Source organism: Galeopterus variegatus, unplaced genomic scaffold (genome assembly GCF_000696425.1).
Source record: "Galeopterus variegatus unplaced genomic scaffold, G_variegatus-3.0.2 Scaffold905, whole genome shotgun sequence".
In the NCBI taxonomy this organism is placed as follows: domain Eukaryota; kingdom Metazoa; phylum Chordata; class Mammalia; order Dermoptera; family Cynocephalidae; genus Galeopterus; species Galeopterus variegatus.
In genome coordinates, this window is record NW_007727016.1 from 378,017 (window position 1) to 403,961 (window position 25,945).

A 25,945-nucleotide genomic window follows, 5' to 3' on the forward strand; every position below is an offset into this window, starting at 1 on the left:
CTCCATCCATTATCACATTGTTACAACTCTACCTAGAAGTTTTATTCAATCGGCCGTCCTCTTGAGGGGAGTTTGGTTTTTATTCATGCACTGGCCTTCTGAAAGTTCTATGATGGCAGACTATTATAAATAACTCTTTTTCTACTTACATCCTTATTGGTATTTAATGTCCACTGTTCTTTTTTCATCTTACTGATAAAATCCCAGTGTTGAGTTGTATTGGGTGGGTATTGCTATCCAGTTGCACACAGATGTAAATGGTTAGTGTTGATGTTTTCTGAGCCAAACGGTCATACCTGAAAGGTGAATTAATGACTAAGCTTTTTTCTTCTGTGTTTCAGTGTTGTGTACTTTTGCTACTAATGTTTTAAAACCTGGCATTTTTTTTTTCCTTTTTGTCTTTTTTCGTGACCGGCAACGGATCGCAACCCTCAGTGTCACGCCCATACCGGACCGGGACCGGCAACGGGATCGCAACCCTCAACGTCACGCCCATACCGGACCGGGACCGGCAACGGGATCGCAACCCTCAACGTCACGCCCATACCGGACCGGGACCGGCAACGGGATCGCAACCCTCAACGTCACGCCCATACCGGACCGGGACCGGCAACGGGATCGCAACCCTCAACGTCACGCCCATACCGGACCGGGACCGGCAACGGGATCGCAACCCTCGGCGTCGCGCCCACCCCTCGCTCAGCCAGTGAGCGGCCGGTCTGTACGTGGGATCCGAACCCTCGGCACTGCTACAGTGCGCCACCGGGCCGGCCCCATAAAACCTGGCATTTTTTTCTTAATAAATCTGCATGGGGTTTTTGAAGGGCCTACTCAGGCACTGAGTAAAGTAAATACGTTTCTAATAACACAGCTACCCAGACAAAGATGAGAAGTTTTTGGTTTCTTCTCCTTTTTCTTTTTTCTTTTCTTTTAGTGTTTTAGGTCTTTGGGATACATTTGAGGAAGTATTATACCTGCCTTTTTTCCCATTATGGAAGACTGCTGTGCTGAACATTGGTGCTTGATACTCAATCACAGCATCTTTCCTTTGAGTCAAAGGAGAGCAAATAGCCCTCTGTTCAGGGAACCGGGTAGCACTAACCGCTCTTCACTCTCAAATAGTAAAAGTAATTTAAGCTACCAGAGACCCAGCACTGCTTAGTAGTATCCCCTGCAGAACAAAGCAGTTAAAGCAAAATTTCGTGTGGTTTTCTTTCATGATCTGAGCTCCTTCCGAGAAATATAGAGAGAGTTATGCAGAAATTTCAAAACTGTTTCATTGACAGTGTTCTAGCAGAGGTCTTCATCAAATAACAACTGCGAAGTCACGTCTAGCAGTATTAGAAATGCTATGATTCAGGTTATGGCATGGCAGCTCACTTCTTAGTATTTTTACGTTCAGAATAATCTTTGAAAATGTGAAGTTTGAAAAAAGAAATAAAAATAGATAAGGTGGATATTTATATATTTTTTAAGATAGGCAAACTTTGTATGAAAATTAAATGTGGCAACTCCCATCCTAAAACAAAAATTAATATGTATAATCTACATAGTTGAAAAGGTGTCAGTTAGAAACATATCTTTTTGTTGTCAACTCAGAATTTTCCTATGCACGTGTTTATACCTTTACTACTTATACATATATCCATAAAAATCAACCTTATTGATTTGTGTCTTTTAAAATTTTACATGAATGGTATCACACTGTGTACATCCTTTTGCTGCTTGCTTTTTAAAAAAAATCTAATACTAAATTTCTGTGTAGTATTCATGTTTGTAACTGTAAATCAAATATACTGATTTCCACCATTCTTTAGAATATCATTGCATAAATTAACCTTTATTTATTTATTCATTACTGTGCTGATGGAAGTTAGGTATTTAGGGCTTTTCCAGAAACCTAAAGCAAAAAGAGGAATTGACAATGATAGACAATTTCTCAACTCTGCTTCCACATTTTGGCACACTGATGTATTGGATCACTGTAAATTCTAAAGCCTCACAGAAGTTGTTTGGGTGGAGGCAGACTACCATAGGGTGGAAATAGAACTTCAAATCTTAGAACAAGGAAAGAAATGAAATAGTGGACAGACCAAGGAACATGGCAAATATGGAGCTCACAAGACTATTTTAACAGAGCTGAAAAATGTAGTTTCAGTACAGTTTTCATGAACTTTTTATCCTCTCTTAGCTTTTCTATCTGATTTATGCTGCTATTTGGTATAGTAATTCTGAATACTTATTTTCTGTCTATGTATAACAGGCTCTATTCATGCAAAACCCTTCAAGGATCAAAATTCTTGATCTTGTTAAGCTATTTGATATGAATATAAATCCAATGAATGTCCTCATTCTTTTAGATTATCTCACTAAATAAATCGTGCACACATGTGGCTATCCATCAGACTTAACTGAGGATCTTTATAAAAATATGTACTTTTAAAACTAAACCTCGGAAATTATGATAAAATATTTATAGGACAATGGAATTGTATTTTTTATAAAAAAAATCTTAGGTGATTCAAAAATCAATTGAGACATCAAATAGAGTATTCTGTAGCAGGAGTTGTCTGAAAATTAGTCTAAGAAAGTGATACAGTAAAAAAAAAAATGAACTTTTCCCTTGAAATGTTTGGCCAGTGTTACATTGATCTGCTTCAACTATTTATATCCAGAAAATATATGTAGCTAAGAAAGGAACAAACATTATTGACATCTCTAAATGTCAAACTGATGAGCACCTTAGAGAAAAGATAAGGTACTTTATCTATGTAATAGGAAACCCAATTAATTAAGTTATTTTATTCATCGTAGGCATGGAGGATATTTTGTGCATTATTAAAATCATGCTTCCTCAATCCAGGCCCTTATAAAACTTTATAATTGGTTATTCATATTTGCAACTTATGACTTTTTTGTTGTGTTTCCAGCACAGTGATGCAGTCCATGACCTGCTTCTGGATGTGATCACATGGGTTGGAATTTTGCTGTCCCTTGTTTGTCTCCTGATTTGCATCTTCACATTTTGCTTTTTCCGTGGGCTCCAGAGTGACCGTAACACCATCCACAAGAACCTCTGCATCAGCCTTTTTGTAGCAGAGCTGCTCTTCCTGATTGGGATCAACCGGACTGACCAACCAGTAAGCATCTTGCATTGACATTAGAAAGGAATCTTTTCACTTCCAGCTTTCCAGTTCTGCTAATAGTGGGAGTATTCACGTTCGAAAGTATCTTCTCTTCCAGTTGTCTAAGATAGATACTAATCAGATCTTACTCAGTTTTTTGGGTTTCAAGTTCCATTGTCATAAAGAAGCAATGAATGTTATGAATGAGGTGTACAGTTTTGTTTTTGTTTGTTTTTAATAAACTTTATTTGTTAAAAACTTTGTTAAAGCAGTTTTTGGTTTAGAGAAAAATTGGTAGAAAAGTTCAGAGATTTCACAAATAACCTCTGCCCCTACACATGCCTAGCCATCATCAACATCCCCCACCAGAGTTATATGTTTGTTACAATTGATGAACCTACACTGACACATTGTTATTACCAGTACCCACGGTTTACATTAGGGTTCACTCCAGGTGTTGTACATTCTATGGGTTTGAACAAATGTATAATGGTATATATCTATCCTTATAGTATCATACAGAATATTTTCTCTCCCCTGAAAATCTGTGCTTTGCCTATTCCTCCTCCTTTCCCCTAACCCATAGCAACCACTGCTTTTTTGTTTGGTTTGGTTTACTGTCTCTATGGTATTGCCTTTTTCAGAATGTCATGTAGTTGGAATCATACAGTATATGTAGCTTTTCCAGAATAGCTTCTTTCACATAGTTATATATATATATTTGTTTCCTCCATGTCTTTTCATAGTTTGATAACTCATTTCTTTTTAGCACTGAAAAGTATACCATTATTTGGATGTACCACAGTTTATTTATTCATTCACCCACTGAAGGCTATCTTGGCTACTTTCCAGTTTTGGCAATGATGAATAAGGCTGCTATAAACATCCATGTGAGATTTTTGTTTGGACAAAAGTTTTCAGTCCCTTTGGGTAAATACCAAGAAGCATGATTGCTGGATTGTATGGTAAGAGTATGTTTAGTTTTGTAGGAAACACCAAGCTGTCTTCCAAAGTGGTTGTACCATTTTACCTTCCCACCAGCAATAAACAAGATATATGTTTCTTTAGAAATTATTTCAGATTTGTTTTTTTAAAGAATTGCAAATCATCATGATTTTTTTCTTTACTTTTTGAATTACAGAGCTGAATATTGAGGAAAGTTTAATAAAATATTTGGAGGAATGGAGAAATGTCTTTTCTAACAGATATAATTACTATTTTTTGAAGTTTATAATATACCTTAAAGAAACAGTGGATATTATATTAAAGACTGCATGTCAAAAAGTGTTTTTCTAACTGACATATTTTGAGAAATAGTACAAACTGCAGGTCATTTTTAGAATTAATAAACTCTTCACAAATTTTGATTGGCACTTTGTATTTGCTTGAATTCTGTTCACATCTTTAAGTGCCAACTTTATACTTTACTGCAACCTATATTGAATCATATCAAGGAAAGGAGGAAGAGAGGAACTGAAAGAAACAAAAAAAAGCAATAGCAGTAGCCAACTCTTCTTGCTAAAACCAAATGAAAATATAAGTACTAGATAATATGTAATCTATTAAACAGACTTTATGGCCACTTATTTTTATGAGGCCCTTTCTATTTACTTACAATTCATGCATATGGTTTAAGTTTGTTCTCATGACTAAAACTTCAAATGAAAAGAAAACTTTCATTTTTTAGAAGGCTTGTAAGCATAATAAATAATTCATTCACTAATGCTGTTCTCTGGTATGTGTCCATATGTATGGAATACTTTATAGTAAAAACGCAATTGGATTCATGTTCATGATTACATATTCATGATTAATGACTATAAAGGATACAATTATGGTGATTATATTTTTAATTGGCTATCATATAATGTGACAGCTTTTTCCATAAAGGCATGCATATGAATAAGCAATCAAAGTGCACATTTATTTCCCGCAAAAAGTAAAGCCTTATAATAACAAAAATTAATAGCCGAAATTTTGACTCTAAAAAGCAAGAAATGGAAATTTGTGTTATTCTCTAAGAGGATAGCATTTTATTCTCTCCTTAACCTGCAATTCAAATACTGTATGATTTCTTTTCATTTAGAAAACTTATTTTTGTTTCCTAGTGTTACCTATATAGTATGATAGACTTCCCCAAACATGGCATACTGTACAAAACCAACTTCTGATAAGTAACTTAAAGAATGATGACTGACTTGCAAAATGTGGGTAGAGTGCAGCTCAGCCCCACTTGTCTTAACTCTTGTTGCTAGTGTCCTCTTTTGCATCCCACATAGCGTTTCCTGAAATCCCATTGATTTCTATCTAATCCCTCAGACATTTGACTTCCTCATCTCTCCTTCATTGTCATCTCTCTAACCCAGTGAAATTGACCTGCCCTTTGTCTCATTTCTTAAAGGTCATACTCATCAATGAATCCATACCTATAAGTTTGTTGACCTTTTCTAGTACAAGCTATAGATTTTAGTCAGAACTTCTTGTAAAAAAAGGAAGAATCCAATATGAGAATTTTAAGACCTGATGTAAGAATAGGAAATTAATAGATGGTCAGCTGAAACTTGTAGTACCTTAGAAAACATATAAAAATAGGGTTGGCTGCCATTTTTGACCAAGCTTGTCCAGACCGATATTTAGAACAATAAAAACCAGAGAAATAAAGCACTTCTGGAACACTTTATTTTAACCAGATCCATTTTAATATGTGTGCAGCATGAACTTTCCAATGCCACCTAAAATTCTTTCTGAAACAAGGTAGATAAGAAATAAACAAGCAATTAATAATTAATTAATAATCTCATTATAAAAGACTGCAATTAATTATACTATTTAATATTAGGAACTTTTACTCCCCTTGGTTTTAATGTTTATCTTTCATTGACAATTAAATAACTTACTATTTTAGTACATGCATGATTATGAATAGGAGAAAAAAATTCCTGAGGTCTATTTTTACATCTTTAGACTAATCTCAGTGGTAATCAATAGACTCTTATTAGAATTTTTTCCTAAATCTTATAATTTTTGCTTATTGTAATGCTATGCTGTCAACCATAAGCTATTATTAATGTTAAATACAATTTTCAAAGATAGGTCGTTTTTAATTAGTTTTTCATATCTATATTTTAGGACTCTCATCTAGATTATCGTTTTGTAGACCTATTTTATTACGGCAGTCTTGATAAATTTTTATTTTAATTTTATGACAGTTGACAGATATTCCATGTGGTAGTTATTTGACTGAGTCATTTGTTTCTTTTCCTAGATTGCCTGTGCTGTTTTTGCTGCCCTCTTACATTTCTTCTTTTTGGCTGCCTTCACCTGGATGTTCCTGGAGGGAGTGCAGCTCTATATCATGCTGGTGGAGGTTTTTGAGAGTGAACATTCACGAAGAAAATACTTTTATCTGGTTGGCTATGGGATGCCTGCACTCATTGTGGCTGTGTCTGCTGCAGTAGACTACAGGAGTTATGGAACAGATAAAGTGTAAGTTTGTTTCTTTTCTTCTTTTCATTCTTTTTAAATCTATTTGAAATAAAAGCTTTGGAGTTTCTTGGAAGTTTTTATATTACTTCACAGCAATAAATGAAGAAACTGGAGAAGCAAATGCATATAATTCAATCCATGATTATACCTTTATTATGAAGTAAACAGAAAAAAACATGCTTGAGACTCAGTCTGATGCTATTTTGAGACAAAATAATGTTTCCACATCTACATCAAAACCTTGAGTAATTATAAACAGGTGATAATTTTAATATTTTTCCAAGTATTGAGGCATTTGTCAAATGAAGAAATAGATGTATTAAAGTTGCATATTATCAGAGGACAGGTGTCTTCCAAGATATTGGCAGCTTCTCTTCATCCTGACATGTCAGTTCTAGTCACTGGGAAGTCGATAGGAGCAGGGGCAGTTGCTGTCTTTCCTTTTCTTTTTTTTCTTTTTCTTTTTTTCTCCTAGATTGGTGTTGAGGTATGGTGATGGATTTTATTTTCAACATAACTTTAAATTTTTAATACATACATATATAGATATCCAGCATATTGGAAAGGAGTTTAGTTAAATTTTTTTTAACTTATTTAAATATAACAGTTGAGAACCTGAGAATGAATAAAAGTTTGAATAGAAGAAGATTAGAAAGAAGACCGTGATAGATCTCTGATATATGCCCACATTTAGGACATAGACCGAGGAGAGAAAATGAAAGTAGAAAAAGAAAAGAGGTAAGCAGAGCCTCAGAAAGAGAACCATAAGATTCAGGGTCAAGGAAAGGAAGAAGAAAGTTTGAAGGCGGTGTTTCAAGATATTATCAGTGAAATTTTATGTCAAAGATAATTCAAGTAGGATAAGCACTGAGGAAAAAAATCATTTGACCTTTGTAACAGCTGTTTTGATAGGGTTCTGGAAGCTGAAGCCAAATTGGAAGATATCAAGAGGTAAGTTAGCAGTAAGAAAGTAGTGTCTTCAGGTTTTATTTGTACCCTGAAGTAATTTGATTGACAGTAGTGAAAATATTAACTCATGTGATAACAATAATGAAGGAGGATTTTAAAAGATGAAGTCTTAAGCATGTCCAGCATGAGAAGAATGAAGTTTGTAGGAGGAGGTTAATGAAAACAAAAATACCTTATGCCTCTTTTCTATTGTATATAAATGAGCTGAAAGAAAAGGAAAGGTCCTAGGGGGGAAGAAAGACATAAGAATAAACACAAGGTTAGGAAAACCTTGATTTAGTACTGAAAGTAGCCTTAGAATTCACCAAGTCCGTAGCATTAATTTTACAGGTGAGAAAATCAAGGACCCTGTAAATTAATTGCCTTGTCCATGGTTATAGAGCTAGACTGTGGCAGATGTGTGATAAACCAAGCCAAGTTTATTTCAAATAAATTAGGACTTTTGTTTAAATGGGAAAATGATCTTTCTGTCTTGATGCGAATATGAAGGAAAGAACAGGGAAGGTAAATTTTGAAACAGAGAAACTTTTCCATCAAGTAGAAGATGCTGATTTCTGTTGAGTGAATAGTTGAGGTCATGTTAAGCAGACCAGAGATTCGAAAAGCTTTGAAATGAGCACTATGGAAAATGTGTTAAGGAGCCAATTAGACACTAATAAAAAGATATCCAAGCAGCAGTGAAGGCTCAGATGATGTTAGATAAGATCAATTTGTACAGAAGTTAATAAGCCAAATTTCATGACTTTTTCTACCAGCAATCAGCAGTCTGAACATGCTGGCAGTAAAGCAGCTTGCTTCCCAGAAGGGAGGATTCCTAAGGAGGGAGCAACAAGAAGATGCCAGAGTTATTGGGAGCATAGTTAAAATAGCATATGTGTTGGTGCCTAGGCACCAATGATACAATTAAAAGACTGTCTAATTTCTGTTGAGTTTTTTTCTTGAGTACTATGATAGGCTACATAAAAGCCATTTGTCTATGTAACTAATAGCAATTATTTTTTAATCTAATCTTTGTGAATTGTAGTCAAATCTGATTTTAATCTGTGGATCTCAGTGACAACTGCAGAACAAACCTGAATAGAAAAAAAAAAATTATCTGAGGTTGCCCCTAAAGACATCTTAGGGGAGAGGCATTAGATTGAGCATAGGGTTGTTTTGTTTGTTTTGTGTTTTGTTTTTTTAAATAACACCTTCACTGACATATTTCATATACTATAAAAATCATTCTTTTAAAGTAAACATTTTAATTATTTTTAGTATGTTTACAGTGTTGCACACTCATCACCACTAATTTTAGAATTTTTTTATCAACCTAAAAAGAAACCCATTAGCAGCCATTACCTCTAGATCATAAGATTTTACATTTTGATTAATGCATTTTTCTCATAAGAAATTTAGTTGAGTAATATAGTTATTTGTGACTTTACATTTCAAATTTCATTCTTAGGTAGTTGAATTTTGTTCTCCTGAAGTTCCTGATTTGCTTTTGTTTTGTTTTATGTGGACTTTTTTCTCCTTTGGTATTTGCAAATTTTCCTGTTACTGAACTGATGCAATTTGTTTGCTTTGCATTTTAGTCATTTGTTTTGAGACAGGTGTCATTTTCTGGATAGTAGAAGTGTGTCTTTTCTTAAAATCAATAGTATGTAGTCTCCTGTGACTTTGTTAAAGCTTTGGCCATCATTGCTTTAATTTCCTGCACCATAACTGGAAGCTCTCATTTACTGACGTTATTACCGTGTGGGAACAGAGCCTAATTTATTTCCCAGGCACTGATTTAAAACAAGCCTTAATAACAGTTCAGTTTTGCAATTACGATTTTTCCCATCACAAAGCATAACATAACATATCAAGAAAATGGAGGTTAGATGAAAGAGAGTGAGAAAAGGACAGGGAAATTGTCATGAAAATTCTACCATAGGCAGGCATAGAGTATTTTACTATCTCCTTTGCACATTTTAAATAAGTCTTCCACAGAATACATGGAAAAAATGGTAAACTTCTACCCTTTGGGAATTCATCCACCCCAATATCTACACATTGCTGTTTTACCCATTAAAGAAGCAGGTGTTGAAAAGAGAACCATGATTTAGCCATTGGTGTTTGAGAAGCTGAAATGAACAGATCATTTTTCCATCGGGGCTTTTTTTTTTTTTTTTTCCTTTTTTTGTCTTTTTTTTCATGACCGGCAACAGATCGCAACCCTCAGTGTTGCACCCGCACCTCACTCAGCCAGTGAGCAGCCGGTCTGTATGTGGGATCTGAACCCTCGGCGGGAGCGCCACCACACTTCCCAAGCGGTGCACTGTAGCAGTGCGCCACCGGGCCGGCCCCAACGGGGCTTTTAATCAAGACATCATCTCAAAGGAAAATATAAGCAATGGATTTTTACACAACTTGGAGGATTTCTGCATATAGAATTACAGATCTTGTTCTTTATTATCAAATCTGTTTTTGTTGTTACAGTTTCTGTTATTTGTTGCTTTTATTTTGTTTCATATGGCATTTCCCACTCCCAGCTCATCATGTGACTCTTTTTCATGTGACTCTGCTGTCTCATTGTTTGGTTTTTTGCTAATGTTACCTTCCTATATACTATATCGATTTTTTAAAAAAATACAAATATATATAGTCTACAATCTAAAATAAACTGGAATTAGCCAGAATTCAGAGAAATGTTGTCAACTATTTTATTAAGCTCAATATAGTAAATTTTTATTTCCTGGAGTCTTTTTCCACTAATTTTTAAAACTTCATGATTCTTAAATTTTTACTCCTCAGTCTCACCCACTTAGAGTTGACATGAGATTATCAAGTAGAATAAAACCACTGAATGTATACTATAGTAATCCAAATAATAGACATTTTCCTTTTTTCTCCTCTTAATGTATTTATTTTACTGTACTGACAATGAGGTTTTATTTCTAAAACCTTTAATAATAATAATAATAATAATAGCTTACATTTATAAAAAGTAGAGAATCATATCAATTGTAGAAAATAAAATTAGAGATAAAATTGTTTTCATAAGTTAAGCAAATGTTATTTTGATACAGATAGAAGTAATTCCATCTGGCTGATGGATTATGATGTGTTTTTCTACGAAATGTTATTAGGGCTGTTGAATTTATTACTGTGTACAAAACACATACTCACACACAAGGCCTACTCAATTTGATTTTGAGAAGTTGCTTAGTTTGCCATCAATTTGTAATGCTTGTAAGAGAGTCATTATTTTCTGATGTTTGTTTAGTGAAATCTTTTTATCTTTAGTGACATTATACTCAATAATGTACTTAAATAACATTTCGTCACAATTGTGAGACATTTATAAAATCCATTTAAAAGACTAATCATCCTTTTGTTTGTTTGTTTTTGTAAATAACCCTCTAGTAGTAGAACACAGGTCTAAATTACGCAGTTAATAATGGGCATTTCTTTCCATTTTATCTCTGTTTTTGTATCTTCCGTTTGTCTCAGATTCAGTGAAGCCATCCAATATGATATTGTTAGAAGGTAATGATAGCAAAGGCTGGCACTGACTTAACAATTCAGATGGACTGATTTGAAAATTTAGTGCTAAATACTTTGGTTTTATGACCTGGATCTAATCAGTTCATTTAAACTTTAATTATCTCAATATTACCAAAAACTGAAAACTGAACAGTTAATTTTTATTTAAGAAAAAAAAATTACATTAATAATATATGACACTTTTCTCACAATTTCATGTCAACTGAAAAAGCAGTGGTTACCATCATTAGTGCATTGGAAGAAGTTTTAGATGTGGTTACCAGGAGGAGGGAGGGCACTAAGAAGGGATAAAGCCCAGAGATTAGTCTAAGAGATAAAATCTGGGATAGAAAATAGATAAGGGGTTTCTAAAAGATGTGGATGAAGTTTTGAACATTTATAATGGATTAGAACATCTTTGAGTACTAGAAGAATAGCCAAGCTCTTAAAAATAATTGAAATCAAAGCTTATGATCTAAAAATTGTTATAAATCATTTATTAAATCTTACGTTTGTCTGCCTAGCTCACTAGCTTAAGAGCAGCTCTAAAAGGGGTACTCTGCCCTCTGTTAAAAGCCCCTAAATTTCTTTATTTTCACCTCATTATTTAACTAGCATAATTATTGGATAGAAAAGTGATTACTATTTTTTTTCTTTTTTATTGAAGCATAAATGATTATACATATTTGTAGGGAACAAAGTTGCCTATCAATAGCTGTGTACAATATGTGATGATCAAATCAGCATAGTGAGCTTATTCATCATTAAAATACATAATCATTCTTTGTGTCTGTTAACCAATTTCTCATTCATTTCTCATTAACCCCCTTATCTCTCCCTTCCCCCTCTCCTTTTCTACTTCTAGAAACCATGGTTCTGTTGTCCTTTCTAAAACTTCAACACATTATTGTGATTGCTGTTTCTTTCTTTCTCTCTTTCTTTCTTTATTGTTTATTTGTTTTTTTATTCAGCTCCCACTTATGAGTGAGGACGTGGTATTTCTCTTTCTGTGCCTGGGTTGTTTCCCTTAATATAATTTTCTCCAAGTTTATCCATGTTGCTGCAAATGGCAACATTCATTTTTATGGTGGAGTAGTATTCCATTGTGTATATATACCATATTTTCCTTATCCAGTCATCTGTTGATGGACATTTAGGTTGGTTCCAATTCTCGGCTACTGTAAATAGATCTGCAGTAAACCTGGGAATGCCTATATCCCTTCAACATGATGATTTCCATTCCTTTGGGAATATACCCAGTAGTGGGATTGCTGGATCATGTAGTAGTAGTTCTGTCTGTAGTTGGATAAGGAACCTCCATGCTGTTTTCCATAATGACTGTACTGATTTATATTCCCACCAACAGTACAGAAGTGTTCCCCTTTCTCTGCATCCTCGCCAGCATTTCTTTCCTCTGTTTTTTTAATAACAGTCTAATTGGGATGAGATGATATCTCAAAGTGGTTTTGATTTGCATTTCCCTGATTATTAGTGATGTTGAACATTTTTTAATATACCTGTTGGCCATTTATTTGTATGTCCTCCTTTGGAGGACTATGTCTATTCAGCTCCTTTGTCCATTTTTTAATCAGATTATTTGTTTGGCTACTGTTAAGTTGTTCGAGTTCCTTATATATTCTAGATATTAATCCCTTGTCTGGTTTATAGTTTGCAAATATTTTCTCCCATTCTGTAGGTTGTCTTTTCACTCTGTTGATGGTTGTTACCTTTGCTGTGCAGAAGCTTTTTAGTGTGATATAATCTCATTTGTTTATTTTTTCTTTTGTTGTCTGTACTTTTGGGGTCTTATTCATAAAGTCTTTGCCCAGCCCTACATCCTGGAGTATTTCCCCTATGTTTTCTTACAGGAATTATAAAGTTTCAGGTCTTATGTGTAAGTCTTTAATGCATTTTGAGTTGATATGGCAAGAAGTACAGATCTAGTTTCATTCTTCTACATGTGAATATCCAGTTTTCCCAGCACGGTTTATTGAAGAGGCTGTCCTTTTCCCATTGCATGTTCTTGTTACCCTTGTCAAATATCAGTTGGCTGTAAATACGTGGTTTATTTCTGGGTTCTCTGTTCTGTTCTGTTGGTCTGATTGTTTGCTTTTATGCAAGTACCATGCCTTTTTGGTTACTATAGCTTTGTAATATAATTTGAAGTCAGGAAGTGTAATGCCTCTGGCTATATTTTATTTTATTTATTTTTTCCACAGATTGCTTTGGTTATTCAGGGTCTTTTGTTGTTCCTTATGAATGTAGGATTTTTTTCTGTTTCTGTGAATATTGTTATTATTTCTGTGAATATTGGTATTTTATTGGGGATCACATTGAATCTCTAGATGGCTTTGAGTAGTACGTACATTTTCACTACAGTGCTTCTTCCAATCCATGAACAAGGAATGTCTTTCCATTTTTTATTGTCCTCTTTAACCTCTTTCAGCAGTGATTTGTAGTTTTTACTGTAGACAACTTAGAGATCTTTTACTACCTTGGTTAAATTTATTCCTAGATATTTAATTTTTGTGGTGAGTATTGTAAATGGGCTTCCTTTCTTGATTTCTTTTTCTGCTAGTTCATTGTTGGAGTATAAAAATGTGGCTGATTTTGTATACTGATTTTGTATTCTGCAACATTAATTTGTATATCAACTCTGAGTCTTTCGGTGGAGTTTTCTGTGTTGTTTATATGTAGCATTATGTCATCTGCAAAGAGGGACAATTTAACTTTGTCTTTTCCTATTTTGATGGCCTTTTATTTTATTTTTCTCTTGTCTGATTGATTTCACAAGTATGTCTAATACTATGTTGAATAGGAGTGGTGATCGTGGGCATCTTTGTCTTGTTCTTGTTCTTAAAGGAAAATCTTTCAGCTTTTCACATTCAGAATGATATTGGTGGTGGGTTTGTCAAATAGGGCTTTTATTGTATTGAGATAACTTCCTTCTGTACTTTGTTGAGAGTCTTTATCATGAAGGGATGTTGAATTTTGTCAAATGGTTTTTCTGCATCTATTGAGATGATTGTATGGTTCTTGATTTTGTTGATGTGGTGAATCCTGTTTATTGACTTACATATGTTGAACCATCCTTACATCTCTGGGATGATTCCCACTTGATCATGACATATAATTTTTTTGATGTCCTGCTACATTCTGTTTGCTAAAATTTTGATGAAGAATTTTGAATCTATGTTCATCAAGGATATTGGGTTGTAGTTTTTTTGTTGCTATATTTGTCTGATTTTGGTGTCAGGGTGATGCTGGCCTCATAGAATGAGTTTGGGAGAATTTCTTCATTTTGAGTTTTTGGAATAGTTTGAAAAGAATTGCTATTAATTCTTCTTTATAGGTTTGGTAGAATTCAGCAGTAAAGTCATCTGGTCCTGGGCTTTTCTTTGTTGTGCAACTTCTTATTATGTCTTTGATCTCATTGCTCGTTATTGCTCTGTTCACTTTTTCTATTTCTTCTCTGTTCAGTCTTGGTAGTTTATGTGTGTCCAGAAATTTGTCCATTTCCTCCAGATTTTCAAATTTGTTGGCATATAGTTCATAGTAGTCTCTAATGATTCTATGTATTTCTGTAGTTTCAGTTATAATGTCTCCTTTTTCATTTCTGATTTTTATTATTTGTGTCCACTGCGTGGAGCTAGATGAACTCCTGTTGAGATTGATGGACATCAGCCCTCAGGCTAGACAACGGCACAGAAGTCCACAGCAGTGGTGAGGGCAGGCTGTGGTAGGAGCAATGGGAGGATTACTGCTGGAAAGTGCTCATAGCTGAACAGATTCTTCTCATTGCAAGGAAAACTTCCTCCTACACTGATTCTAGCTGTCTATTCCTTGATCTGGACCCCTTCTGTGGGAGGATTGCATGCTGGGCACCTCTAGTCTACCACTTTAACCTGAACTCAATTAATGAGATTTAAAAAATATGAGATTATAGTATTATTCAAGAAAGAGCTTTGTCAAGGAACATTGAATTTGATAGTATCTACAACTTATTTCCATAATTTTATTTAGCACATTTGTTCACAGTTTCTAAGTACTTCAGCCCACTCACAAAATATCATGTTTTATTTGGAGTAGTTCTCTAAATAATTATTATATAATGTTGTAGAATATTCTTACTTATAACATTTCAATAACATGAAGCACCTACCTTACTGGACTGTTTTCACTAGGTCTATTTGACTGTAGCTTGGCCAGTAGGAGATAGTACAGATAATGAAGATGTATTTTTCATTGACATTCAAGGTAATCATTCATTGTGGAGGGAATGCATATGTATGTTTACATTTTTAAAAGCCAAGAGCATGCTTTATGTGTGTGTATAGTACAAACTGAGTGTTTGTTACATCATCATTTTATCACCTAGGAATCTTATGATTGGATATAAAATTACCATGTGTAAAATTTATGTGTTGATAATAAATTTTTCTATTAAGGAGTTGGCTATACCTGGACTGTATCAGAGATTATTAGGACTACTGTCCCATTTTTTTTCAAAATGCAATGAAATGTTGGACTTAAGTTCTTATTGGAACCAAAGAAGTGTGATAACTTCCACAGCTATCATTACACATCTAGAGATCACTTCGTAATATATTATGACTTCACCCAGTAGGGTGGCTACAGTAAAAGACAGATAATAAGACATGTTATTCACAATGTTGAAAAATTGGAACTGTTACGTATTGCTGTTGGCATCGGAAAATTGTGCAGATAGCTACATTAGAAAATAGTTTGACAGATCCTCAAAATCTTAAATATAGTTACCATATGACCTAGCAACTCAACTCCTAGGTATTTACCCAAGAAAAAGAAATGCATAGGTCCACATAAGAACTTGTATGCAAATGTTTATAGTAGCATTGTTTATGTTTGCCAAAAAGTAGAAACACCCCATGTCCATCAACTGATGAAAAGAAAACAAAATGTGATATATGTATATGATGGGATATTATTTGGCAGTTAAAACGAAGTATTAATACATGCTACAAAAGAGATAAACCTTAAAAACATTATGTTAAATGAAAGAAGCTAGTCATAAAAGACTGCATGTTGTATGTTCCTATTTATATGAAATGGCCAGAATAGGCAAGGTTTTAAAGACAGAAAGTATAGTGGTTACTAGGATTGGGGAGAGGTGAAGAGAGCTGTTGTGGGGTAGTGGGAGGCAGACAATGGGGATTGACTGTTGATGGGTACAAAATTTCATTTTGCCATGATGAAAATGTAAAATTAGATTATGCTCATGGTTTCACAACTCTTAAATATACTAAAAACAACTGAATTATATACTTTAAATAAGTGACTTATGGTATGTAAATTGCACTGCATTAAAGCTATTTAATAATACTAAAACTTTCACTGACATCAAGAAATGTCCTTATATTTAGAAGAATCTGATATTTTTATTTGAGACATTTCAGTAATCTGTGCATTATATGGAGCATATAAATTTTTCATCTACTCACTGAAAATTTATAATTATCAAATAAACTATAACTTTATGTATTTTATAACTTACAGCTTTATTCTCTTGTAGAAACATTGAGTAGCCACCCGGACTTTGGAGTCAGGAAGACTAGAGTAAAATTCAGGCTCAGCTCTAACATGCGGCTGTGAGCAAGCTGCTTTAGTTACCTGAGTTTCACTTTCCTAATCTATAAAGTGGGGGTTATTTTAGTACCTTGCAAGCCTATTGTGATATTGGAAACTGTGTGTGCATATTCATATATTTGTAAATGTGTGTGGAAGTATCTATGTATGTATGTAAATTGTCTGGCATATGTAAGCATTTATTAAGTGGAGCTATTATTATTATTGGTACTTTTATTTGGCTGATATAAATGAAGAAGTACAAACTTTATGATCACAACATTGTTTTTAATTATAAAATAAATTATATTGAAAAACTTCCCTTTATTACAGTAGTAATCACAGTTCTTATGGTATCACCTCCTATGAACCTAAATAAGATGGGACCTTGGGAATTAATCCAACAATTAGTATTAATAAATTGTTATATATTAATTAGTGCTAATTGTTATATAATAATTTAGTGCTATTCTTACCTTTGTAGCACATCGTAAGAATGTAGAATGTACATACTTCACTGGAAAAATAGTGAAAACCTTTTTTTAATGGACATGAATACAGTATAACCTATGTTTGATTTGTTAGAATTGGTTTTTAGTTCTAAGATCCAAAAGTGTAGCTGAACCACAAATGCTAGTCTTGACTACCACCGATCTCAATTCATTCCTGCATCACTATGCCAGCCTTTTTTTCTAATTCATGTACTTGAGCACAGGGTAATTCAAGATTAGAGGTATGAATGTGCTGTGATGAAAAATGCATTTAAAAAATTCCTTAACAAATTTGTATTATGCAATAAGCTTAGGACTAGATTTATTATGATTGAAATACATATTTGTCGCTTCCCCTTCTCTTTTTTTCTTCTTGCCATTTATATTTGTTCCTTCCTCACTCTCTCAATATTGCCAGATAGATATCTCATATGGTGCAAATATAGAAATAACAGTATATGTTACAGAGAAAAGGGGATTAGTTTACAAACTTTCATAAACTGATATAATTAAGCCTTTAAATTTTATGGTAAAATAGTAGCCAAAGAATGTTTACTGGTTACATTTAATACTTACCAAGGATAGTTTAGTCTGTAATTTAGTGTCATGTAGAAAATGAAGTAAACACCATTGCTAATTACATTACTTCAAAAAACTTTGGTTAACAGGTGTATTCTTCGATAAGAATAAATTAAACCAGTAACAAAACCAAAGCATCTTATTGACACTATTCAACACACTAACTTTGAATGAGGAACTACACTCTGGTGGTGTTTTTGGTATCTAAAAGCATTGTAAAACGTATGTTTTAGGTGATATTTATGTATGTTGGGTAATTGGCCTTACCATTTTTCTAAATATAGAATCATGCCTCTTCAAAATGACTCATAATAATAACATGATGAGCAGTAGTTCAGTAGTAGAAAAGGATAAACTTTAGAAGTATGGTTTCCTGTTGTCCTGTTTCGAGAAATTATTTTGCCCTGTTTTGAGAAATTAATTTGGCTCATCATTTTATTTTTCTCTTTTCTGAGGAAACATGAACATGGTACTTGTTGCATGGGCAATTGGCATTTTTATGGAAAAGTGATACAAATAGCAACACCTTTATATATTAATTTACAATGATGTTTCTTATATTTTGGAATAGAATAATTCTGGAGAAGAATAACAATTTATTCCTCAGTATTAGCACCAATTATTTAGAGTGCTGAAACTAATAAACACATTAATTCCGTAAGATTTCATTATATATATGAAACAATATATTGTTGCTTTATTTAAAAATATTATGCAACATAAAGAAAATTTCCCTTCTTTAGTATTTCTTCTATGTTTCTTCTATAAAGGTATAGAAGTATTTCTACAAACATAATGTATGTTTATGTATAATATGTATATTATATATAATATATAAATAATATGTATAATATATAAATAATATGTATATATATAATGTATAAATACACATGACTGAATTTCATTTTTAAAAAAAGAAATTTAGATATCTTAAAGATTAAATAAGAATGGCCTATAAAACCTACCCATTTCACAAGTTAAATGTTGGTTTGTGGATAAAGGCAATTTTCAGATAAATTGTACTCTTCTATAGGAGGTCTATCTGACCATTTGCAAGCTGGACTTAATTGTGTTTAGTGTGATAAATTGTACCTCTAGCATTTATCTCACTAATCTGGCCTGGTCTTCCCTTAGTCAGTGGTTTTGCATTGCATCCAAATGACGTTGAATGGCCAGATTTATAGAATATTATGAGGTGGGAATATATGTGCCCAGGCATGTATATATGCACCCCACATAATACTGTTCTTCACCTTAACATCAGTGTGCATTGTCTCAACACTGGCACAGTGAACTGGGACAGGAATCATGCAAATTTTTAATGGGAAAGGGAAGAAATACAGAAAGCTTTGAGAAAGCCAGCATGTGGCCAAAAACAACAGCAGGTGTGGCCATATGGCAATCAAATTAGAAAAGGGATTCTTGCCACACAGCTTTCCAAAAGACAGTAAAGTCTGGGTAGCCCTCATGGCTGGATGATTTACCTAGTACATTTTAAGTATTTCATATTGCCTCTTTCACTATTCAATTCCAAAGGGAATTTAATTCAACTTTACCAAATAGATATTAAAGAATTTTTTAAAGAATAAACATAATTTTTAATTTCATTTTCACATTTAGAGATTACTATGCTAAAACCACTTTTCAAAATAAAGTATTTGCTAAGCTAAGACCATTTTTCAAAAAAAGGAAAGCTTTGAAAGGCTAAAATTTAATGATATTTATTTTAGCAGAACATTGGTGAGTTTATTTAAAATTTTTAAATGCGCTTTGTCCAATCACTAATGATATAATCACTAATAATGTAATTAAATATATTTGTGTAAGAAGTCCATAACATGTAAAGTAACATTTTTGGAAGATCTTGAAGCATATTTTCCTATGAAAAAATTGAAAAAATATGTTTTAATTCTCAGTTTAGCTCTCAAAACCTTGTTTGACCTACAGAACAACAGGGGCTGTAGTATTTAGCTGTCTTTCTTAAATTTATTATTAGTATTGTATAATGTTGCTATAATTTCAGCAACATTTTTGGTTTCCGTGTGTGTATGTGTGTATTTCTGGTCTAATCTGAGAAAATGTCCATACTTTGTCCTTTATTGTTTTTGCTCTGAGGGAAAATATGGTCTTTGTTGAGAACCCAGAAAGACCCGTGGAAATTTCTGCTGAAGTCTCATGTGCACACACACACATGCTTTTATTAGGGTGGTGACAAACTAGCCTATGGTAAGAATGAAGACAATGTTCACAGTTCAACCCTGAATTCTCTGGTTTGTTTCTGTTTATGGGCAGCTCCACACTCCTATTTTCTATGACTAGAGTTGTTTGAACACCACCACAACAAAAGGATAAACACACTAATGGCTAATAACTTCAGTATTGATTATTTCAGTAATAGCATTTTTCAAACAGAATTATGATGTTTATTTTGAATAAAGATAAATTGTCTAATGTAAAAAAATGTGAACTTGTAGTCATTTTCTTATTGGAGTGCTTATTGTACTTATATTGAAATTAGTTTACATGTATTTAATTTAATAGAGAAGAACCAGATTTTGTTGTTTTGAAATTGATTTTTTGTAGGGAATTTGCAAGTGTGTGTGTGTTTGCTTAAAAACCTAGATCTTAAGCTTTTTTGAAAAATTTAAAAGTTACAGAAAAGTTGTTAAAAAGTCATAATAAACATCACTGCCTCCAACACTCACATGTTAAAACTGTTAGCATTTTTGCATATTTGCTTTCAGTAATTATTAAAATAAAACATATTTGGTCCGCTTCTAGTCCTCTTTATTCTTATGTGAGCAGTAACCACTAACATGAGTTTGGTGACTGTTTTTGTTTTCTTTACATGTGAAAAAATTGCATATTGTCTGTCAAAACATAAAGTATTTTAACTGTGTGGTTTTTAATACATATGTGTGTGTATATGCATAACATGCATTTACCATAATATGTTTATATTTAATACATATATATGGTATGGATTACCTTACTTTTTGATTCAACTTTTTTTATCTATCCTATTGACACATATAGATCTACTTCCTCTTTTTTAACTATTGTATAACATTTCATTAAATGAACAGAAAATATTTTATTTATCTATTCCTTTATTGATAGGTATTTATAAACTTCTTTCCTAATAGCTTTTGTGGTATTCCATTATTTGTTAGGTTTAAGTAACATATTTATAATCACAAAAATATTTAAGTACTTAAGGTTTACTGGTTTTGACCACATATTTGCCATATGATATTTGCCACTGAACGTTTTCTTTTCAATTATGCCTCAAATATATAAAAATGGCAAATAATTCAAGATATTATTTTTAACAGCAAATGTAATTTGTTCAAAATGTACATTCATCTTTCTCAAAACTAGTCACTTCCAATTCTGTCTTCCTGTCATGCTGAAGAATGAAAATGTAATTTCCCAGATCCTTTATGAATTGGGGGAGTATTAAATGTAGCTGAAATTAAGTGATTAATAATTTACTTTTGGGTCATGAATCAACTTCATGGGATGCTAAGGATCATTTGCAACCCCAGAAGTATGAGCAGAAACAATGCACTTCTTGAGACTCCAGAACTCTCCAAAGGTTGACTGCCCAACCTAATTAAACTTCAATCTTCTGATTCCAAATTTATTTCTTCTTTATACTGAATTTCCTCACATCTTCTTGACAGGAAAATGTCACTTTACCTGACAGCTGATAGACAGGTTATGTAGCACCGTAATTGGAGAGAAAAGGATAGCTTAAAGCTACTCGATTTAATGGCAATGTGTATGGCTTTCTCTTTTTTTTTTTTTTTTTTTTTTTTTTTTTTTTTTTTTTAGGTTTCTATAACAGACACAAAAGGCTTTAGCAAATAGGCCCAATGCCATTTTTCCTCCTTCCTCCAGGGGTAATTATCTTACTCCATCAATAGTGCTGTCAGAAATTGGGCACATAATTCAGCATTTAAATGAACAAGCAAAGTAATATTTCCTGTCTCCCAGTGGAATGCTTTGCAGCACACATTCTTCTCTGTCACTCACTCAATCTTGATGTATGTCCCATACCCAGTCCTTGACTGCCTTCTCTCCCTTGTGTTTCATTGCAGATGTTGGCTCCGACTTGACACTTACTTCATTTGGAGTTTTATAGGACCAGCGACTTTGATAATTATGGTAAGAACTCCTAATTAACTATGTGTTTCCCAGGTCAAGAAATAAAATTTTCACTATTCCTGTAATGACTACCTTTAATTTACATAGGTTAATTTGGGCAAAGCTTGTACTTGTTTGACCCTACATAACTCAAGCAATTAGACACTCATTATAGTCTACTTTTATATTTTAAAATAGTTCATCAAAACCAGTGGAAGAAGAAAACATGCATTTACAAGAGTTTATGCAATATTATGGCTAACTAGGAGTCCAATCCAGCATAACCCATTTAGTTTTGTAGATATTTGAACAGAGATGACTTTAAGTTCAACAACAGTATATTTCCATTATTTTTCTTTTAGAAAATTTGAATTGGGAATGGATAAAAAGCACAAAGGTGGGAAAACACCTGACTGTTCCTTCCAATTTTGTTTTCATACAAATCTTAAAAACTTTAAAATTTTAAAGGATTTTACATGAAAAAGGCACAACCAACTGCTGCTGATTTTGTATTTGTGTGTATTTGGCATAGAAATGCTTTGTAACTCAGTGATATCCCTATTCCCCAAACTGGCTTCTTGCCTTTACTAAAATACTAGGCAGTCATCTATGATCCAATTCCTTTAAAAGTGTCATAAGAGCTAATTTCCTAGAACAAGCCATCTATTACAGAGGATAGACTTGCTCTTTTTCTACTCCAGTTATGCTACATAACTCTACCTTTTACATTGCAGCTTAATGTAATCTTCCTTGGGATTGCTTTATATAAAATGTTTCATCATACTGCCATACTGAAACCTGAATCAGGCTGTCTTGATAATATCAAGTAAGTGATTTTTATTTTTTTGTTTTACATAGATTGCCTTACACATTTATTCTAATCTATTTCTACTTTTTATTATATTGAAATCTTATGACATAATGATAAACAAGATGAGTGTATTGTCTTCGCTAAATAAGATTATTTATTGACTATTGGGGTGACTTGATCTGCCTGAAAATAAGTATAATGAAGCTCTGTCTTCAAGGATACTTTTTTCCCCCTAAACCCTAATTTAAAACATAAGATTTTTGAAATCTATGTTTTCCTGAAAACAAATACAAAGTTTCTGGATTAGGACAGACTATTATTTCTTAGAGCAATAACTGTACCAGTTACCCACACTCCATCTCCCTTCAGAGATGTGTTGAGAGCCACATGGTGGTATCTGTAAGTAGCAAAGGGGGACTTTACACCATAGGGAAGGAACCCTGAAATTATGAATCTGGGCATTTCAATAGGAGGTGTTATACTGCTGCCCTCTTCTCCTCCTGAGAGAACGAAAACCTCCCTAATATAAACAAAGACTTTGGAATATAAATATATAGCTCCAGGTTTTACTCCCCTTTGAAATATTTACACCTAATTCCCTGGGAAGTAAATCTTTCCAGAAGTCTCTATCTAATAATTTTTTAACATGCAAAGGTTGTCCTTTAACCCAATATCCACTTTTCAGGGTTTGAAATCCCTAACCATGCAGAGATATGAAAATATTTCTTTACTTTTCAACATTAGTAGTTTCTTTATATACACAAAAAAGTAGCTAATTTATATTTTTTGAAAAGAAAAATAGTTGCATTCCTTGGTATAATCAAAATTTTTATTTTGTTGCTTTAGAGTCTATGACCTTTGAGAAAGACAGAAATGTTGAGATGCACATTAGTCATTAATATATGTAATAATTAAATTGTATTTGCATACAATTTGCGTATGCTATGTGTTAACTGGGTTAAGTGTTTTTATTTAAATGAATGCACTTTCTGAAGTTTAATGAGGTCACCTGTGACTTTCATGTGCTACTGACATTCTCCTTGAATTACCTCAAATAGCAGCTATGTCACTCATTTTCCATCTTTCTACATTCAGTTCCTGACATAGTTCCTGGCCCACAGTAGGCCCTCAGTGAATGTTTATAGAATACAGTGATAGAGTAAAGAGTTTAGTGATAAATATGTATTAACATCAAGCACTTAATTTTGTTGAAGGAATCGTTTGTTCTAAGTTAATCAGAAAGGATAGCAAAGGTATTAAAAAAATAAAAATATAATTGAACAAACTAGGAATAATCGAATACAAGTAATAACCTTTGTAATTCTTAATATTACATAGTTAAAATAATAGTTATTATGTTATTGAATTATGTAAAATTAAATTGTTCTTCTAAAATATAGTGTTAATTCCTTAGACTATTATTTTATCTCATGAAATTGAATTTAGATAAATTAAATAGGCACAAAATATATTTTATCATATTGTTCTTTTACTCTCTTTTGTATAAATTACATTTTTGTACCTATTATTCTGTAGTATAAAATAAAACACAAGTAATACTTTATTATTTATGTTGTTTTTAAACTATCATCAGAAAGAAATGAATAAAACCTTATTTATATAATATCTTTTTACCAGGTTAAAAATTACAAAAGAAAGTGTGTTTTTTTTTGTTGTTGTTGTTTGTTTGTTTTTTTGTCATACTCTTCAAGTATACTTTTAGGAAATTTTTTAACATTTTTGTCCAATTCATTAAAGATAAAAATTTTTGCTTACCTTTAACTTTATAACTCATACTTATACTGTCTTATTAGTACTGTCATGTATTTTAAAGAACAATTTGTTTGTTGATTATTCATATGTTTTTCTTTAGGCAATGTGGGTTGAATCTCTATGACATTACTGTTTAGGAAAACAATCAAACATACAAAAGTCAATTATTTCATTTAGTGGCATTGATGGCATCAGGTTTTATATTACAAAGCCCAATAAAGCCTTAAATGAAAATATCTTAACTTGAATTCTGTTATTGCTTTCTAGGTTATAGCCTTTGGAAAGTATTTAACCTTGCTGAGTCTTTCTTTCCTTTTTAAAATGGATATGACAATGAAATATACCTGACCATCAAATGACCAGAGCTGTATAAGTAGCCTTTGATGATGCATTTTAAATTAAATAAGGGAAGGAGAGAAATTGGGTAGTGTTAGTAAGGTAAAAAGGATGGTTTTAAAATGGAAGAAACATGAAAATGGATATGCTGATGTAAAAGAACCAGTGATAGAGAGGTTGAGAATATAGGAACAGGAATCACCGTTATATTTATTACCTGAGGAAGTGTAGGGAATGTCATCTAGAACAAGGGTAGAGCGATTTCATTCCTTTAGTTTTCAGGAAGGACACTGTCTTAGTCTGTTTCCTGCTGCTTTCATAGAATACTACATACTGGGTAATTTAGAAAGAATAGAGGTTTATTTAGCTCATGGTTCTAGGATTGGGAAGTCCAAGAGCATGGTGCCAGTATCTGGCAAGGGTCCTCCCATGGCAGAAGGTGGAAGTGAGTTCAGGAGACAGGGAATAGGGGCAAAACTCATCCTTTTATCAGGAGCCCACTCCCAAGATAGACTAACCCACTCCCTCAATAACAGCATTAATCCATTAATCCATTCACAAGGGCAGAGCCCTCATGACCTAATCACCTAGTCTTAAAGGTCCCACCTCTTAATACCATTTTAATGAGGATTAAATTTCCAACACATGAATTTTGCCAGGGACGCATTCAAACCATAGGAGAAACTCTTCCACTGAGCTAAAAGAAGCGAGGAAGGAGGACCTTTTCCACTAAAATTGGATGAAATAAAAGAGAAGTGTGATGCAGATTTGTTGGTAGAATAGTAGTAAATTGAGAGGTTTCTACCTACTGTCCTAGATGATGTAGGAAAGAGGATCTTCTGCAGAAAAAAGGGAGCATGTTGAAGAGAAATAATCATCTCAAGATGATTAAAAGAAAGACATCTCGAAAAAATATTCCTTAGTACTTTCCAGAATCTGAAGAAAATTTCATTTTATTTAACATACATTGTATTAACTGTTTAAGAAATAGTTGCATAGAAATCATCAGGGCATAATTAATAAGGAAAGAAAGATTTAAGAAACCTAATAATGATTTTGAACAGTAAGCAAAACACAGAATCTTACATGTTTTCTTTAATAAAAATAAG

The 25,945-nt window shown here is 33.0% G+C and overlaps 1 protein-coding gene across 1 annotated transcript in view; it reads left to right on the forward strand.

The window, feature by feature from the left end:
- The window catches only part of LPHN3 (latrophilin 3), a 291,801-nt gene that overhangs the window by 195,620 nt on the left and 70,236 nt on the right, over positions 1 to 25,945 (forward strand). Inside the window, exons 11-14 of the mRNA XM_008573340.1 lie at positions 2,931 to 3,140; positions 6,391 to 6,611; positions 21,871 to 21,937; positions 22,651 to 22,742. Of these exons, the coding sequence (XP_008571562.1) occupies positions 2,931 to 3,140; positions 6,391 to 6,611; positions 21,871 to 21,937; positions 22,651 to 22,742 (590 nt within the window). The remainder of the gene's footprint in view (positions 1 to 2,930; positions 3,141 to 6,390; positions 6,612 to 21,870; positions 21,938 to 22,650; positions 22,743 to 25,945) is intronic.